Genomic DNA, 20,747 nt, shown 5'->3' on the forward strand with positions numbered 1-20,747 from the left:
CTTTTTTTAATAGGGCAAAGTACCACTACAACCCACACCTCCAATCCCATCTCATTGTTTGAAACATCTTACTCCAAATAGCTTTTGTTGAAGGCATTACCCCAGAGGTTCTCATACCTTTTCCAACATATACATGTAATTTCAGATTATTTTTCTCAATAAATAAATGAACAAATATGTTTCTAGTGTTATTTATTAAATTGGGTTCTCTTTATCTAGTTTTAGGACCTATGTGGAAATCTGATCACATTTTATTTATGCAGAAATAGAGAAAATTCTACAGGGTTCACAAACTTTCTACCACTACTGTAGATCATTGAGGGAAGTATTACCAAGCCTACAGCAAATCAGTTTAACTGATTGGTTTAAAGGCTTTTAGAAAATCGGGTGAGAAGTGGGGTTAGAAAGCAAATGTACAAGGCCCATTTTCATTGGATAGCCACGTATGCACATTCCATTAACATTAGTCACATGGTTGTAACAGATTCCTGGGGCCATGAGGGCCTGTTACTGTGCCTATATCTCTATTTAAAATAGAAATAAAAATAAATATGGGCTATTATTTACTGATAGGGGAAAGGAACCATGGTTGAGTTTTCTTATTAATCCAATAGTATTTCCATTAAATCTGCAGGGTTAGTCTGAATAGTTCAGCTAAGTGAGCAGTAAGGGGATCTGAATTAACTTCGAACACTGAACTTTGTGCTCAGCTTGACTGGAGACTGAAATTATAAAGGACATCTAAATCTTTTTAAATAAAGAAACCTCAGAGGGCTTGAATATCCTACGAACAAATATGGCCAGAAATTAGATCGTTTACAAGGAAAAAGATGCAGCATCTTTACAATTTTAGCACCATTTTTCTGCACCAGCCCCGTCCTCCTCTACCTTCCCAAATGCCAACCTCAACAAACCAGCTACTTTCCCCCCCCCCCCACCTCCTCACTATTTTCAACATAGACACAGCACAGTTCAGGCCATTTGGCCCACAATGTGCTGTCTTTTTGACTGACTCCAAGATCAAACTAATGCTTCCTGCCTGAATAGCCCTCCATTTTTCTTTCTATTTCCATTTTCAATTTTGACTGAAGGTGGGCCAGTTCCAGGTGTTGATACCTGTCAGATCCTGATCTTTCAGACAGAGTCACTCCAGAGGCAGTGTCTGCCTGAGCCTCTAGTCTATCAACAACTAAATGCAGCTCTTCCAAACATCCATCTTATACAGTAATTTTGATCCATGAAACTTGTAGGCCATTATCTTTATAAAGGTTTTAACATACAAATTTCTCTTAAAGAATGGCAGTGGGTGCAAGGGACAGGGATTCATTTTCTTGGATCATTGGGATCTCTTCTCGGGGAGGTATGACCTGTACAAAAGGGACAGTTGCACCTGAACTTGAGGGGGACCAATATTTTCACAGACAGGTTTGTAGAGCTATAGGGGAGGGTTTAAGCTAATTTGGTAGGGGGATGGGAATCGGAATGAAAGGACTCAGGATAGGATGGATGGTAACAAAGCAAAGATAGTGTGCAGTCAGACTGTCAGGAAGGGCAGGCAGATGATAGGACAAAATTGCAGCCAGCAGGGTGAATACCAGTGCATTACGGATATAGAATCAAAAAGGGCAGCAAATACAGTACATAAAGTGTTATCTCAATGTACGGAGTATAAGAAATAAGTGGGTGATCTTGTGGCACTATTACAGATTGTTGGGCATGATGTTGTGCCCATTACTGAATTGTGGCTGAAGGATGGTTGTAGTTGGGAGCTGAATGTCCGAGGTTACGCACTGTATCGGAAGTTTAGGAAGGTAGGTGGAGGGGATGGCATGGCTCTGCTGGTAAAAAATGGCTTTAAATCGTTAGAAAGATGCGACATAGGATCAGATGTTGTTGAATCCTTGTGGGTCGAGTTAAGAAATGACAAGGGTAAAAGGACCCTGATGGCAGTTACATACGGGCTTCCAAACTGTAGCTGGAATGTGGACTACACATTGCAATAAGAAATAGAAAAGTTGTGTCAAAAGGGCAATGTTATGATAGTCATGGGAGATTTTAACATGCAGGTAGATTGGGAAAATCAGGTTGGTAATGGATTTGTTGAATGCCTACAAGATGACTTTTTAGAACAGTTTGTTGTTGAGCATAGTAGGGAATCAGCTATACTGGATTGGGTATATGTAATGAACCAGAGGTGATTAGGGAGCTTAGGGTAAAGGAACATTTAGGAGGCAGTGATCACAATATGATTGAGCTCAATTTGAAATTTGATAGGGAGAAAGTAAAGTCTGAGGCAGCAGTATTTCGGTGAAGTAAAGGAAATTACAGTGGTACAAGAGAGGAGTTGACCAAGTTGTAAGGAGATGCTGGCAGAGATGACAACAGAGCAGCAATGGCTTGAGTTTCTGGCAAAAATGAAGTAGTTGCAGGATAGCTGTATTCTAAAAACAAAGAAATACTCAAATGGCAAAATAGTACAACTGTGGCTGACAAAGGAAGTCAAAGCTAATGTAAAAGCAAAAGAGAGAGTCTACAACAAATCAAAAATTAGTGGGAAAATAGAGGATTGAGAAGTTTTTTAAAACCTACAGAGAGGAACTAAAAGAATCATTAGAAGGGAAAAGATGTAATATGAAAGCAAGCTAGCAAACAACATCAAGGTGGATAGAAAACACTTTTTCAAGTATATAAAAAATAAAAGAGAGATGAGAATGGATACAAGACCATAAGAAAATGAGGCTAGAGAAATAATAACGGCTGACAAGGAGATGACAGATGAACTAAATGAGTGAAAGACACTAGAAGTGTGCCAGGTATTGAAGGGTGTGAGGGAAGAGAAGCGAGTGCAGTTACTAATACAAGGGAGAAGGTGGCCTAAAAGCTGAAAGACCTAAGAGTACATAAGTCACTCGGACCAGAGGAACTGCATCCTAGCATTCTAAAAGAGATAGTGATAGAGATTGTGGAGGCATTAGTAATGATCCTTCAAGAATCATTGAACTCTAGCATGGTTCTGGAGGACTGAGAATTGCAAATGTCACTCCACTTTTTAACAAAGGAGCTAGGCAGCAGAAAGGAAATTATAGACCAGTTAGCCTAACCTCAGTGGTTGGGAAGATGTTGGTGGTAATTGTTAAGGACGAGGTAATGGAGTACTTGGTGACACAGGACAAGATTAGACACAGTCAGTATGGTTTCCTTAAGGGAAAAACTTGCTCGACAAACCTGTTGAAATTCTTTGAGGTGATTACAAGTAGGACAGATAAAGGGGATGCAGTGGATGTTGTATATTTGGATTTTCAGAAGGCCTCTGACAAGGTGCCACACATGAGGCTGCTTACCAAGTTAAGGGTCCATGGTATTACAGGAAAGTTACTGGTATGGTTAGAGCATTGGCTGATTGGTAGTAGGCAACGAGTGGGAATAAAATAATCCTTTTCTGGTTGGCTACCAGTGACTAGTGGTGTTCCTCAGGGTTCGGTGTTGAGATTGGTTCTTTTTATACTGTATATCAATGATTTAGATGATGGAATAGATGGGTTTGTTGCCAAGTACGCAGGTGATACAAAGATTGGTGGAGGAACAGGTAGTGTTGAAGAAACAGGAAGGCTGCAGAAGGACTTAGACAAATTAGGAGAATGGACAAGAGAGTAGCAAATAAAATACAATGTTGGAAAATGCATAGTCATGCACTTTGGTAAAAGAAATAAACGTGCAGACAATTTTCTAAATGGGGAGAAAATCCAAAAATCTGAGATGCAAAGGGCCTTGGGAGTCCATGTGCAGAACACTCTAAAGGTTAACCTGCAGGTTGAGTTGCTGGTATAGAAGGCAAATGTAATATTAGCATTCATTTCAAGAGATTCCTCACCTTGAGAATTGTGAACAGCTTTGGGCTCATTATCCAAGATGTGCTGACATTGGAAAGGGATCAGAAGAGGTTCATAAGGATGATTTCAGGAATGATAGGGTTATCACTTGAGGAACGTTTGATGGCTCTAGACCTGTACTCACTGGAATTTAGAAAAATGAGGGGAATCTCACTGAAACCTTTTGAATGTTGAAAGGCCTAGAAAGAGTTGATGTGGAAAGTATGTTTCCCATGGTGAGGGATTCTAGGACACGAGGGCACAGCCTCAGGATAGAGGGCCATCCATTTAAGACAGAGTTGTGGAGAAATTTCTTGAGCCAGAGGATGAATTTGTGGAATTTGTTACCACAGGCAGCTGTGGAGGCCAGGTCGTTGGGTGTATTTAAGGCGGAGAGTGATAGGGTGCTGATTGGCCACAACATCAAAGGTTACAGGGAATGGGGCTGAGGAGGGGGAAAAAAAAAAGATCGGTCATGATTGAATGGTGCAGCAGACTCAATGGGCCAAATGGCCTAACTATGCTCCTAAGTCTTATAGTTTAATTGATATGCTCATGTGTTTTACAGAGCCCAGAAAATTTATGCTTTTCTATTCACTGCAGTAGAAATCACAATGCACCATAAAATCTACCAGTAATGTCCAATAATTCTTTCCTTTCGAGCCCCTTTAAACAGAAAAAAATCTACATGTAATTATCAGCAATATTAGAAGTACAATGCAGTGCAGTTGAGCTTTATTTTAAATGTTCTATCAATCTACTCATGCATGTATTCCTACGAGTTCTCGAGACCACCATCTGCTTCATGTAGATCATCATGTTCGGTGATAATTTTGAGGGACTCAGCATGTCTGTTATTCTTATTTGGAAAACCATCAAGTCATTTTCTTTTTTAAAAAAAGCCTTTTCCTACTGCTTGTTACCTGAAAGAATCCCGGTGGTACCGGGCCTACTGGCATTCCGTCTCCTGGGGGAATGTTTCCTAGCACTGGACTGGGAGCTGCTGCTGCACTCTGCAAAGAAAGGCAACTCCTGTGTCATTACATCCTGGAACAAGGAACTGGCACACTTCCTAAGTGTAAAGAATAAAATAACACATGCTCCGAATCAATTAAACTCATGACAAAAACAAATCTAAATATATCTTTTATGTGCAGCAAGTGTTTACATAGACATACCAAAATCATAAAACCATAACATTATTTAAAAATCTAACTGCTGATTTGAAAGACAGGACAATCGTCTCTACAATGAATGGTTGGTTTAGCCAACGATCAGAGCTAAATAAATCATGTATTAATTTTACACATCAATCTATTTTCCAGACACAATATTCCAACAATTGCCTCAAAATAACATTACTTGCACAATACACTCAGTGGCCACTTTATTAGGTACACCTGCTCATTAATGTAAATATAGTATCTAATAAGCCAGTCGTGAAGCAACAATTCAATGCATAAAAGAATGCACACATGGCCAAGAGGTTCAGTTGTTCAGATCAAACATCAGATTGGGGAAGAAATATGATGTAAGTGACTTTGACTGTGGAATGATTGTTGGTGCCAGATGGGATGATTTGAGTATCTTAGAAACTGCTCATCTCCTGAGATTTTTCATATATAAGTGTCTAGAGTTAACAAAGAATGGAGCAAAAAGCAAACAAAAAATCTAGTGAGTGGCAGTTCTGTGGGTGAAATGCCTCATTAATGAGAGGGGTCAGAGGAGAACAGCCAGGCTGGTTCAAGCTGAGAGAAAAAGTCAACACTCACTCAATTAATCATGCATTACAACAGTGGTGTGCAGAAGACCTTCTCTGAACACACAAGAGGAAATACTAATAATGTGGCCAATGAGTGTACAATCATTGTAGTGGGTCGGGAAGGTGAAGAGAAGGGATGTTTTGACAGAAGTGTACATTAATAGCCATCTGTTAGATCTAAGGATCTTTGGTTGTATCATCCAGATCTATACAGAACAGGTTTTGAAGGGAAAGATGCTTCCAGAATAATGTCAACTTTTTAAAAGTTAATATCTTTGAATTAAAACAATAGTCTAGGCTTTGATGATGTTCTGCAGGAAGTTTAATTTAATAGCCACTAAGAGTTTTAACATGTTAATTCAGTACAGAAGAACCCGGAAAAGTCAGTGGAGGAAGAAATGAGCTGAGTAGGGCAGGTAGAGGTATAATTGATGACAAATCAACCAGGTCAACATATCATTATTCCAAACTTTTTTAGTAACAGTCCCAGACACCAAAAGTAAACTTAAACTTGTAATGATTCAAAACACAAGAAGCAATATACTGAATAGATGAATATGTTCATGGTTTCAATATACAGTGGATTCCAGTTAATTTAGTCATCAGTTAAATGAGGCAGCTGTTTGTTTGGGAGATATCTGAAGGAACAAAAACTAATCTAGAAAATATCTGGGATTCTCTTCATTTATTTGGGACAGTATGCTGCTTAATTGGAACAGAAGACTTGGCAAACAGTTTCCAACTAGCATCAAATGCAGGCACTGGTGCGGCCATTAGACACCACACCGTGCTTTGAGCAAATACTTTTAAATAGCTTCAGTTCCAAGTGCTTATGTTCAAAAGGCGGTGATTTTTGTTCCTGATAGTTCACAAGAAATAAGCAGCAGTAAGACAACTCAGAACTGTTTTGCTCACTATGGTTTCAAGCATTCAGGTTTGACAATGCCAGAAATTAAACTATTTCACTACCTTAACAAGTTAGTAATTATGAAGAATTTGAAGGTATCAACAATCAAATTGAATCAAGATCTTGAGGATGCAAGCATTAAATACATTGTTTGAAGGCAGTCCACTATCTGCATTAGGTATCTGTGCTGATTTTGTTCATTTACAATCAACCAAAAGAACATGTCAGTGCACACTGAAGGAATTCCTCTGTCAATAACTATTAGGAACTAATACACAGTTTTATAGTACTGGGCAACACACAAAAAATGCTAGAGAAACTCAACAGATCAGGCAGCATCTATGGAGTCAAGGCTTTGGGCTGAGACCCTTCTTCAGTTCTTCAGAATTGCCAGTTCTGAAGCAGGGTTTCGGCCTGAAACGTTGATGGTTCATTTATTTCCATAGATACTGACTGACCTATTGAGTTCCTCCAGCAATTTGTGTGTGTTGCTCTGAATTTCCGGCATCTGGAGGATTAGTGGTCTAACTGCTCTACATTCCATTTAAATATACAACCTGTTACTCAGTTAAATGGTAGTTCTACACCTTTTAAACTAGTTCCGTGAAACTTCAGCTAATTGGGGCAGCCACTTAACTGGGCCAAATTGTACTGGTCCTGATGTATCCCCACCGGCATCCACTGTATTAGGTAACTGGGCAAGCAGTAAGAAAATGACATGTAACACAGAGGAAATGTAAAATGATGCACACAACAAGATACTGTGATATACTTTATAATGACTGGAATTGAATCATTATACTGTATAGAAACAAAGTGACAGGGAAGTAATAAACACTCAATTAATTCGATGTTTAAACATGACAGTAACAAACTGAAAGTCCGACAGATAAAATAACAATAACATCAAAGTCAAATTAAATTTACTTTGAGTTTACAATACAATAGTACCCTAAGATGGACTCCTGGCCTCAAAATCTACCTTATTATCACATTATACCTTATTTTCTATTTGCACTGCACTCCCTTGTAACTAACACTTCATTCTGTGCTGTTATTGTATCATTTTGTACTACCTCAGTGCACCGTTGTAAAGGTTTGATCAGTATGAATGGTATGTAACACAAGATTTTCCAATATACCTTGGTACGTGACAATGATTGACCAGTTTCAATTTTATACAATTGCTGTTGAGGGAGTGCAGGGAAAGGGAAAAAAAAATCCCTTCCCATTTTTATGCAAATTACTGATGCAAGAATAATGCTGTATACAACTGTTTTAGAGGCAGGAAATGTGCCTTTTCCGTCTCCAGAATAAAAAGAGAAAATACTGGGAAAATGCAACAGGTGATGCAGCATGTATGGAAACAAAGACAGAGTTAATTACGACTTTACAACCTCGAGCACAAGAGAATGATGGGGAGATTCGACAAGAGATATACGACATTTTAAGGATGGATGGTGTAAATGCAAGCAGGCATTTCTTCCACTGGGGAATGAGACTAGAACCAGAGTTCATGGGTTAATGGTGAAAAGTGAAATGTTTAAAGGGAACATAAAGGTGAACTTCTTCACTCTGAGGGTGATGAGAGTGTGGAACAAGCTGACAGCACAAGTGTGGATGGAGGTTCGATTTCAACAAATTTGGTTATGGTCAAGGAACTAAGCAGAATAATATTTTGACACAAACGACAGGCCAGAGTGTCTGTTTCTGTGTTGTTGTGCACTTAATCTGAAACATAATGTTTCAGATCAAAGAAACTGTATCAGAACATGAAGAGAGAGAAAAACAAAATGCACAAAATGGTTAAAACTATTTGGTTCATCGATTCTGCTCCACCATTTCATCATGGCTGATCCAATTTTCCTCTCAGCTCCAATCTCCTGCCTTTTCACCATTTCCCCTCATGCCCTGACCAATCAAGAATCTATCAACCTCTGCCTTAAATATACAGAAAGTCTTGGCCTCCACAGCTGCCTGCGGCAATGAATTCCACAGATTCACCACTCTCTGGCTAAAGAAATTCCTCATTTCCATTCTGAAAGGACACCCCTCTATTTTGAGGCTGTGTCTTCTAGTCTTAGACTCTCCCACCATAGAAAACATCCTCTCTACCTCCACTCCATCAAGGCCTTTCACCATTTGATAGGTTTCAGTGAGGTCACCCCTCATCCTTCTGAATTCTAGTGAATAAAGGCCTAGAGCCATCAAATGTTCTTCATATGACAAGCAATTCAATCCTGGAATCAATTTTGTGAACCTCCTTTGAACCCTCCAGTTTCAGCACATCCTTTCTAAGAATAAGGTCCCAAAACTGCTCACAATACTCCAAGTGAGGCCTCAGCAGTGTTTTACAAAGTCTCAACATTACACCCTTGTTTTTATATTCCAGTCCTCTTGAAATGAATGCTAACATTGCGCTGGCCTTCCTCATCACAGATTCAACCTGCAAATTCACTTTCAAGGAATCCTGCACAAGGACTCCTAAGTTCCTGTGCATCTCAGATTTTTGTACTTTCTCTCCGGTTTGAAAATTGTCAACCCTTTCATTTCTTCTACCAAGAGCAAGACCATACACTTCCTGGCACTGTATTCCATCTGCCATTTCTTTGCCCATTCTACTAATCCAAGTTCTTCTGCAGCCTCTCTACTTCCTCAAAACTACCTGCCCCTTCACTCATCTTCATATCATCTGCAAACTTTGCAACAAAGCCATCAATTCCATCATCCAAATCATTGATATAAAACGTAAAAAGAATCAGTCCTAACACAGATTCCTGTGGAACACCACTAGCTATTGGCAGCTAACCAGAAAGGCTCCCTTTATTCCCACTCTCTGCCTCCTGCCAATCAGCCTCTCCTTTATCCATGACAGAATGTTGCCTGTAATATCATGGGCTCTTAGCTTGTTAAGCAGCCTCATGTGTGGAACTGGAACCTTGTCAAAGGCCTTCTGAATATCCAGGTACACATCATCAACCAATTCTCCTTTGTCTATCCTGCTTGTTATTCCATCAAAGAACTCTAACAGATTTGTCAGGCAAGATTTTCTCTTAAGGAAACCATACTGATTACAACCTATTTTTACCATGTGCCTCCAAGTACCGAGACCTCATCCTTAACAATCGACTCCAACGTCTTCCCAACCACTGAGGTCAGACTAACTAGTGTATAGTTTCCTTTCTTCTGCCTCTCTACCTTCTTGAAGAGTGCAGTGACATTAGCAATTTTCCAGTCTTCAGGAACCATTCCAGAATCTAGTGATTCTTGAAAGATCATTACTAATGCATTCACAATCTCTTCAGCCACCTCTTTCAGAACCCTGGGCCGTACACCATCTGGTCCAGGTGACTTATCCACCTTCAGACCTTTCAGTTTCCCAAGAACATTTTCTTTAGTAATAGTACCTTCACACTCTTCATGACCCCTGACACCTGGTTAAGGGATGGATAGACAAGACAAAGGGAGCTTCTCTGAAAAGGTATGGTCAGAGTTGCCATGGGGTTAAGTTGCTGAGGTCTTCCTGTAAATAGGTTAATGAAAACATTGAAAGCGATAATATGGTATGTTATGTAGGACTAGATGTTAATATCCCTTATTTGCACTCCTGAGACCTGCTGCCTAGACTCTGTGGGGTGGACAAGTAAATGGTGGCATCTTCTGGGTTATCAAGTGGGTGCGCTCTTTCCTCAGTGTTTCGCTGATAGGCCCACGGCACCTCTGGAGGGTTCAGTAGTGAATCCCGGCATCCCAGGCTCACCCTCTAGATCAGGGGTCCCCAACCTTTTTTGCAACGCGGACCGGTTTATTATTGACAATATTCTTGCGGACCAGCCCACCCGGGAGGGGGGGGGGGGGGTAGGGTTGCCAACGGACAAGAGTAGCAGTCAAATACGTTGTGTTTACCCCGAGAAAGACTACAATGACCATGAAGCCTTGCGCAGGCACCAGTGCGCATGCGTGTACGTGCCAATTTTTTTCTACAAATCGTTTGGGGGGGGGGCGGGTGTTAATCACGACCGGAATATCAGCGATAAGTGGCTAATACACTCAATTTCGTTTCTAAAAGGGTTTATCTAACGAATTTAATATTAAACAGCGCATATTTTCCTCACATGAATATAGTGATAAGTCAATTATCAGGGGAGGACAGGGGAGCTTGAAGTAAGTGTTGAACGAACTTCCAGTAGAAGTGGTAGAGGCAGGTTCGATATTATCATTTAAAGAAAAATTGGACAGGTATATGGACAGGAAAGGAATGGAGGGTTATGGGCTGAGTGCAGGTTGGTGGGACAAGGTGAGAGTAGTGTTCGGTACGGACTAGAAGGGCAGAGATGCCCTGTTTCCGTGCTGTAATTGTTATATGGTTATATAAGTCACTTATAAGTCAATAGCATCATAACATTTTAAGTAACGTTTGGATATTAAACACACAGCACATATTTTCCCCGTATGAACATATAAAATCATTGCAACACACCAATATCGCTGAATCAGTGCGAGCCCTGAGCTGAATACTTGTTTCCCTGCAACAAGACGGTCCTATCGAGGGATGATGGGGGACAGCCATACTCGAAGGGGGTTCCTTATGTCCAGTCTATTCCGCAATTTAGTTTTCGTTGCATTCATTGCAGAGATATGTCGGAAATGGAAGCCACATTTTCAGTGCTTTCGTGGCTATCACAGGATATTTAGCCTTGACCTTGATCCAGAATGCCGGCAGAGATGTTATGTCAAACATACTTTTCAGCCCACCGTCATTTACAAGCTCAAGGAGTTAATCTCCTTCCTGCGCTGACATTGATGACGCACGGGTAATGACCTGGCGTGCGTTCAAGCTCAACAGTGCATGACAGGGAATGAGGAAAGGTGCAGCTGACTCATATTGCCAAATCATATCGCTTCCTCGCGGCCCGGTAGTACATGCTTTGTGGTCCGGTACTGGTCCGTGGCCCGGTGGTTGGGGTCCACTGCCCTAGATGCCTTTCACTCACTTGGGGGCCCAGATGGAATCCTTTCTCTTCATCCAGAGCCACTGACTACCCTTCTCAGCAGCTCTGCAGAGACTGCTTGTCGGTGTGTCTTCCCTCACACTCCCAACTCCCAGAGTAGCCTTGATGTTGATGTGGCTACAAATCCTCTGCGGCCTACTTCCACCGGTCGGACCCTTGCTTTCCAGCCACGTTGTTGCACATCGGCTGCAAGCTCAGCATACCTCAGCTTCTTGTGCTCGTAGGCTTCCTCCACTGCATCCTCCCAGGGCACTGTAAGCTTGATGATGTAAACGAGATGGAGTGAGGCCGACCATAGCACAAAGTCTGGTCTGAGGTTGGTTTCCACGATTTCAGTTGGGAAGCAGAGGTTCTAGCCTAAGTCTGCCACCATCTTCCAATCACAAGCCCCGCCTAGCCGCCCGGTGTCTGGTTTCAATGTATCGAGTCTGGCTTGACCCTCACCTTCCCAGACAAATGCTGTTAACAGCCAGCGGGATGAAGCGGGAGGGAGGGCGTTGACGCTCATCCGCCGACTTTCCAGCACTGCTGCAAGACACTGTAGCACCTGGTTGTGCCGCCAGGTGTATCGACCTTGAGTAAGGCTGGTCTTGCAGCCCACCAGAATGTGTTTTAGTGTTGCTGAGGTCAGGCAGAGGGAGCATGTGGGGTCCTCTCCATACCACTGGCTGAGATTCATGGGAGACAGCAAGACATCGTAGGCAGCCCTGATGGTGAAGCTCGCTCTGAATGTCCCCATCTCCCACAGCTCTTTCCAGGAGATCTTTCTTTTCTCCACTCCCTCCCATCTCATCCATTGCCCCTGCCTTGCCTGAGCGATGGCCTTTGCACAACTTGCCACCTCCTCCTGCCAACATATCTCCTGCATCACGAGCCTGCATCTCTGAGACAGAGCAGCGTTGTTCCAGGCTGGTGTACTAAGGCCAAGACCGCTCCTCCCTTGCTGCACTCAGCCCACGATATCCCTGTGCTTGAGTGTCGCCTCTGCTTGTTCAGTTGCTTCTGATGGCGCCCATTTCCTCCCAGTATCCAGGATGTGGGCAGCTTGTGCTACAAATGGATCACTCGCCTCTGTTAACATCATCTCCAGTCTTACTTTGGCGCACTTGTACTCCTCTGAAAGACTGGAATTGGGTAGCTCTGGGACTCCTTTGCTGTAGAGCCCTATGCTGCTGAGGCACCTGGGAAGACCAAGCCACTTCCTTACGTATGAGCTGATCAGTCTCTCCAACTTCATACGGGGTTAGTGGCCACATGAGGTGTGTAAGGAGCCCAAATTGCATACACCATAGCTTCCTAAAACAAAGTGTGTGTGGTAGTCCTTCAGATTCGAAGAAGACACGCTGTTGTGCAGTTCACCTGTGGAAGTGTAACATGTTGCTTAATGGGGGTGGGGAGGGAATGAGGGCCACTCTGAGGAATGGCTGTGCAAATGGAAAGATAAACTCCGAGCCAGTATCACAAATGGATGTTTTATAGCAGAAATTTGGTTGGTATTGCAGTGGTTAGTATAATGCTATTACAACAAGAGTGACCTGGATTCAATTCTGTCCTTATCTGTAAGGAATTTGTATGCTCTCCTTGTGACTACATGGATCTCCTCTGGGTGCTCTGGTTTCCTCCCACATTCCAAAGACATATGAATTAGTAGTTAACTGGTCACATGGGTGTAATTAGATAGCATGGGTTCATTGAGCCGGAAGGGAAAATCACTGTAATAAACAAAACACTAAATAAAAATAAATGACTAGTTCTGATACAGAGAAAGTAAACTATTTGAACATGTTGAATTCTAAAGAGTCCAAGGGATGTACTATGCCCAGCAAGCAGATGTTCCATGTTTCCATTACAGAAGTGCAGGGGTCCACAGACAGATAGATCTGAGTGGAAGTGGAATGGATAATTAAAGTGATGGTAAGGAAAAGTTCACAGTGGCCAGTTCTTAGTCACATCTTTGTACCCCTTCATTGAACATCACAGTCCTCATTTCCTCAGGAGATCATTTGTCTTCAGCTTCCACCTTCTTGTTTTCTAGCCCCATAGCCCACAACCATTTCATCCCCACAATCAGGCTTATATAGGTAGACACACTGTTTCTGCTGCTCTCCCACTGATCCTATTGCTTCTGTCCTGTTCAATTCGATTCCATTCCGTTTCCCGATATTGATAACACCACTAGTGCTTTCCACCACTTTCATTTGCAATTTCCTGTCCCTACCAGCTCATCGTTACCATGGAGATACAGTCCCACTACACCTCCAGCCCAAATCACAATGGTCTCAGGCTGCTTTGCTTCTTTCCTGAAGAGAGGCCCAACCAGCTTCCCTCCAACAAGACTAACTTGCTTGCTTGAATTCATTCAGACAATGAAGAAATTCTCCTTGAGCTCCATTCACATTCTCCAAATCCGAAGGGATGATATGGAAACTCACGTGGGCTCAAACTATTCTCAGCTTCTTGTGAGCTAGCTGTGATAGTGGCTCCATGATAATTGTGTGAATACAACTATACCTGGTTGGTGCTTTGCCATCTATACGACAACTCCTGCAATTTTGTTTGGAGGAGTTTGCAGGATCTATTACGTTTCACTGTGTCTGAAACTAGCTCAGCTTTATTCAGCCAGTCCAGTTTTATAATGGCTTGCTATGTAATTTCAGAAAGAGGATTAAGAGTCACCTCCCATGCATGAGGAGTTGTATTAGTCTTAGTTTCCCTTTAACAAACACGAGAAAATCTGCAGATGCTGGAAATCCAAAGCAACACACACAAAATGCTGGAGGAATTCAACAGGTCAGGCAGCATCTATGGAGAAGAGTATTCAGTCAACATTTCAGGCCGAGGCCCTGTATCAGGAGACCTGCTTAGTTCCTCCAGCATTTTGTGTATGTTGCTTTTAGTTTTTTTTTGGTTTATCATGGAAGCATTTGCCATCTGTTCCCTGACTACTGTAATTTCTCTCCCCAAGGCCTAGTTACGTAAAATGAATGCAAGAAGCTTTCACAGTTCATCACCTACAGTATCTCACAGCATTTTGGCCTGGAGTGGATGAGCGGTTTTCTTGTGCTCGTTAGTGGCTGCTTCTACGATTCCAATCTGGGGTTTTTCAGCAATCCCTGTTTGGCAATTACCATAGCAATTCCATTCTTAAAAACATGGACACTCCCCCTAAAAAGATTTCATCAACATCTCATTACTATCATTATATAGGACATAATATTTTATAATGAATTAACATTACGCTGATTGTAACTTAGCTGGTAAATAAAGAAAATAAAATATATGATGAGAAAATATGGCCTGTAATCTATTTCGAGGTTATGATGCAAACAATTTACAAGGAAAAAAATTTCTGGTATTGATACAGTATCAGGAAGGAAAAGAGTATGCAAAGGCCTCCTTCATAATTGAAATCAAATTAAAAGATTAAAGAAAGATTAAAAATTAGCTTTATTTGACCAATATGTCGAAACATACAGTGAAATATGTGGCTTTCGTCAACGACCAACATAATGCAAGGATGTGCTGGGGCTGCCTGCAGGTGTTGCCATGCTTCCAGCACCAACGTAGCATGCCTTCAATTTACTAACCTTAACCTGTACATCTTAAGAATGTGGGAAGGATGTGGAGCATCTGCCGGAAGCCCACGCCATCACGGGAAGAACGTACAAACTCCTTACAGACAGCGGCAGGGATTAATCCCCGGTCGCTGGTGCTGTGAAGTGTTATGTTAGCCACCATGCCGCCCAAACTGCAGTTTACACGGCAATTTTATATTTTACATTAGTTAATGCTGTTTAAGTACACAGACAGCTGCACATTCATTCTATATTTGTTTTCACAAAAATACATAAAGCTGTACCAGGAACAGCTTGTGAAACCACAAGATTTAAATGGACGAGGAAATCAGTTGTACCCAATCCTCACTGAATCTCACACTGGCCATGAGGATGATTTAAGATACTATTTCTCCAAGGATTCTGATGTTTTACATTGTGCTATACTTTGTTAAATTTACTCTTTGTAATATCCATCATAATTATACTATTATTTACATAGCATTTTAAGATGTAAAGATGTCCCAAGGTAAAAGTCATGGAGTTTGTTATGTGCATGGTAGTTTTCTAATTTCCAAGTTCTAATGTTGAGTGAATTTGTACCACATAGCATTTGACCCAAGAGCACCAGCTTTATCTCAAATTAGGAAAATCTGCCTATTTTTGGCCGGGAAGTCTTTTGAATGAGGACAAACCTTTAATAACATGCACATTAATTTTTATCAATAATTCAATAATTTTGAAAATCCATATGCATATCTATTATGTTCCTTGCATTATTATCATTATTTTTCTTAAAACAACTTGTGGGATATGGGGGAGGAAGGGGGAAGAGTTAGAATAGGCAAGTGGAGAGGGACTGGCTGTGGCACACATCAACTCCAGCCTTCAAGGTGACCTCAACCCATGGTAATCCACCTACCATCAAACCAAGCCCATTGCAGATGGCATTTCCCTGGCCCTTCCCTCACCTCCAAACTGTTAGGTCTAGGACACTGCATCATAATCTTTAACTTCCTGGCTAACAGGTACTATCACCAAGGATACCAACAACACCTTTCACACTAGTCTTTGAAAGAACTTATTATTGGCCTCAGTTGGCAGGAGGGAATTAAAATGCCATCAATCAAGTAGTCTAGTACATCTTTCAGGAGTATAATATTCAATCACATTACTTGCAAGCAACTTCCATCTTAGCAAGAAACAAACATTTCAGATGCAACAGAGGAAAAATGCACTTGCACAAGAAATCAGCACTTTTGCAGTGTTTTTATCAATACTCTTGCCCATCGAACATATTTCCAGTTTGTGTCATGTCTGAGTTTCCAGATTTCACTTTATTTCATGATCTCACTTTATACCTATCAGCATTTTATCCAATTCACTATCAGTAGTCCCACTGAACATCTATCACTCGCATTACAATCATTAAACATTTGCAAGAAAAAAAAACTGGTAGCATTTGAGGGCCTTTCTTGTTTTGTTTATGGATTTATAACACTTAAAACAGCCAGGATTTATACACAACAGCATAAATACTATTTACTACTTCTCATTGTAATTATAATATACAGCTTTTATAGACATGTCAAATTTAAAATACATACAATAAATCATCTTTTCAAGTTTCTGAGCTTGATGCAAATGATGTGGAAGAACAACCTGGACAAAGAACCCTTGTGATAAACAACAACCAGTTATTATTTCTTACAGATATATAAAATGCTGGAGGAATTCAGGAGGTCAGGCAGCATTTCTTTCTCCATTCCTAATCTGGTTACTCTCTCATCCCTTTTCCTCTCCTCACTTGTCCATCACCTGCCTCTGGTTCCTCGCCTCCCTTTCCCTTCTTTCATGTTCCAATGCCCTCTCCTATTAGATCCTTCTTCATCAGTCTTTTACCTCTTCCCCCATCACCTTCCAGCTTCTTACTTCGTCAATGTACCAAAAGCTCGTTCCGATCCTATCAACCTATGAATCTATTTTTAGATTAGATTAGATTAGATGAGATTATGAGGACAGGCAGTCCTCTTTTATTGTCATTTAGTAATGCATGCATTAAGAAATGATACAATTTGTTCCTCCAGAATGATATCACATATAAGGAATTATGGACCTGTATTCCCCAGTCTTTGTTCCACCATACACCTCAGAGCCCTGCATTCACTGTTTTAAGTCTTACTCTGGTTTGGTTCCCCCAAAGAGCAACACCTCACACTTGTCTACATTAAATTCTATTTACTATTCTTCAGCCTATTTTCCCAGCTAGTCAAGGTCACACTGCAAGCTTTGATAGTCTTACTCACTGTCCCTGACAACCCCAATCTTGGTGTAATCCACAAATTTGCTTTTCCAGTTTACCCCATTATCATCTAAGATATTAATATAGATTAAAAACGACATAGACCAGTACCGATCCCTGGGGCACACCACTAGGGGTTCCAGTCAGACAGACATGCATCTATTACCACTCTTGGCTAAGCCAATATTGAATCTCATTCAGAATGAGAATTAATATCATTGGTCTATGCTTTGAAAACTGTTGTTTTGCAGCAGCAGTACGTTGCAGTACATAACAATAAAAACTATATCTTACAATACAAAAAGCAAAAAAAAAAGACAGAAAATACTGAGGTAGTATGCTTGGGTTCATTGTTCATCCAGAAATCTGATGGCGGAGGGGAAGAAGTTTATTCCTGAAATATTGAGTATGTATCATCAGACTCCTGTACCTCCTTCTTGATGGTAAAGATGAGAAGAGGGCATGTCCTGGGTGATGGGGGTCCTTAGTGATCGATGCCGCCTTTTTGAGGCATCACCTTTTGAAGGTATCCTGGATGCTAGGGATGTTAGCGTCCCTGATGGAGCTGGCAAAGGTCACAATTTTCTACAGCTCTTTTTTGATCCTGTGCAGTGGTCCCTCCATATCAGATAGATGCCACCAGTTAGTATTCTCTCCATGGTATATCTGTGGAAATTCACAAGTTTCTTTGGTGACGTACCAATTAGCTCATGAAAGATGGCCACTGGTCTGCCTTCTTGGTAACTGCATCAATATGTTGGCCCCAGGATAAATTGTCAGAGATGTTGATAACCAGGAACTTCAAACTGCTCATCCTTTCCACTTCTAATCCATTGATGAGAACTGGGGTGTGTTCCCTCGACCTCCTTTTCATGAAGACCACAATCAATTCTTTGGTCTTAATGATGTAGATACAAGGTTGTTACTGCAACACCACTCAACCAGCTGATCCATCTCACTTCTGTATGTCTCATCACCATCTGAAATTCTGCTAACAATAGTATGTCGTCAGCAAATTTATAGATGGCGTTCGAGCTGTGCCTAGCCACACAATCATGGGTGTAGAAATTGTCCCCAAGGTGTGCCAGTGTTGATTATCATTTACTACCTCAACCAGAATGCCAAGTAACTGACGCAAACACGAGGAATGCTGCAGATCCTGACGAAGGGTCTCGGCCTGAAATGTCAACTGTACCTCTTCCTAGAGATGCTGCCTGGCCTGCTGCGTTCACCAGCAACTTTGATGTGTGTTGCCAAGTAACTGAACCTTTTTCACCAGAATTCCATGCAGGACCTTGTCAAAGGCCTTGCTAAAATACATATAGATAACATCCCCTGCCCTTCCTTCAGCAATTTCCTTGGTAACCACCTCCAAACACTCCATAAGACCCACCACTCACAAAACCATGTTGATCATCTCTAATTAGTCCCTATCTACCCAAATGCTGGTAATGAAACAATGTGATAAAACATGGCAATGTAATGTCACGCATCTCTCAGTGTTTCCTGATACCAGGCCTGCCTTCATGGTGAAATCTTCATTTCACTGTTTTCATCATGTCTGTAGTTAGAAGTGTGACTATATAAGGTTCATCAAAGCTCAAGGTCAGAGTATTCCTTCTGCCCTGAAATGGAGAGGGCATTATCAACAGTCTAACTTCAGTGCTCCATTGTTGGTTAAATTATGTTGATTTCCAACAGTGGAGTTATCTGCTCTAGGGATACTTATAAAAGGATGTAATTTCAACAAGTTCGGCACTTGTCCCTACATTATACTGGCAGGTACATTTCAAAAGTACTTCAGGTGTTATTGTTTTGAGATCACAAAAGGCACTTCAAGGTCCTTCTTTTGTTAATTTTTTTTGGTAAAAGAAATCTGGTTTTCATTTTTTTAAAATTTAGTGTGTATTTTTCTTGAATCCATTTAAGCATATATAGAAACCTACAACAATGAAGAAAATGTAATATCATACAAATAAATTCATGTACAGCTGTTCCAGCACACTATAAAATAAACCTAGCAGCTGAATCATAGTGGTCTGCATTCATTTGGTGTCAGTAGTTTATTTAGAAAAGATACTTAGGATACTGGAGTGAATTATGATTTCTTGTCAAGGCTGTTAAACTATATTTTCTATCAATACATCTAAAGCAAGTATTCACTAATTATTAAAATCATATCAGGCAACTTTTCAGAAGATTCAACCGTTTGAGACATTTACAGAATTCATTCTTCTGTTGAAAACTAATCCTTTGCAGTTTGTATTCCTCTAAGCTATTCTCAACACAAGAGACATTTAAGGAATATACTAATAAGGAAAAATAACTGCCAATTTCAACCTGTGCTGCTCCCTACAGTCATTAAAATTGTGGTTCTAGTCTTGGTGCTATAAATAAAGATGCACGCAAAATTTGATTTGTGTTACAGCAGAAAACTATTAAATATTGATTTATTCACTGAGTAGAGGGGAGAGGCATGTACATAAAAGAATTACGTGTGACCCAGAAGAGATGCAAACATTCTCCACTGTGTACCACTAGGTTACCCAAAAATATCTTTTCTATGAAAAGTTATAATATAATATTTTGACCCAAAGGTAATACTCAAAGTTCATAAGTGGATGCAAACTCCTCTGCAGGACTTCATGTCCCATTGCCTGAAGCTCAGTAGTGTTCTGAAGCCGTGCAGTGTGGTGGGAAGTCCCATCTGAAGTATGATGTTAGACTATAGCTCTGTCAACCTGTGCACCTCTATTTAAAATTACCTATTGATTTCCAATCAAGATGACGTCAGTGAACAACAATACCTCAGGCAACATCTTCCAGTCGGCAAATCAGTTACTTCATTTTTTCTATGCCTTCTGCTCGTTCATTTTGTCTTGCATGTGCTTCAGCAATTGTTGGAGCCCATGACGTAGTTTCAACTCAATCAAAGGATCCAGTGCTCTGCTGTGTCGAGAGCTGCCTTGTGGAGATTAGAGACGGCGGGGGGGGGGGGGGGGTGAAAAGGACTGAGGACACAAGCTGACCCGTGGAAGAGACCAGAGACAAGGCACAAGGTCATGAACAACTCAGAATCAGATTTATTATCACCGGCATGTGACGTGAAATTTGTTAACTTCATCTTGAAGCAGTGAGGAAATTTGAAGCATCAAGGTGAAAGCACCAGTGGGGAGGGGGGGCGCAGTGGTCAGCGACGGCTCCCATTGGAGACTGTCAGCAGCTGGATCGGCACGTTCGGACCTGGATTGACAACGTTCAGACCTGGGTCGGGGGTCACTCTTTATGGAAGGACTGAGTTTGTGCAGCTGCTTTCCTTGTATGCAGACGAAAGATGTTTC

The 20,747-nt window shown here is 41.2% G+C and overlaps 1 protein-coding gene across 6 annotated transcripts in view; it reads right to left on the minus strand.

Moving 5' to 3' along the window:
* ssbp2b (single stranded DNA binding protein 2b) overlaps positions 1 to 20,747 on the minus strand; it is a 324,475-nt gene that overhangs the window by 80,141 nt on the left and 223,587 nt on the right. For 4 of the 6 annotated variants that reach the window (XM_072281279.1, XM_072281278.1, XM_072281277.1 and 1 more), the window contains one exon: positions 4,793 to 4,882. The exons of the other annotated variants lie outside the window; for them this stretch is intronic. In XM_072281279.1, coding sequence (XP_072137380.1) covers positions 4,793 to 4,882 — 90 coding nt within the window. The remainder of the gene's footprint in view (positions 1 to 4,792; positions 4,883 to 20,747) is intronic. 6 annotated transcript variants of the gene reach the window in all.

This window comes from Mobula birostris, chromosome 17 (assembly GCF_030028105.1).
Source record: "Mobula birostris isolate sMobBir1 chromosome 17, sMobBir1.hap1, whole genome shotgun sequence".
Lineage (NCBI taxonomy): Eukaryota > Metazoa > Chordata > Chondrichthyes > Myliobatiformes > Myliobatidae > Mobula > Mobula birostris.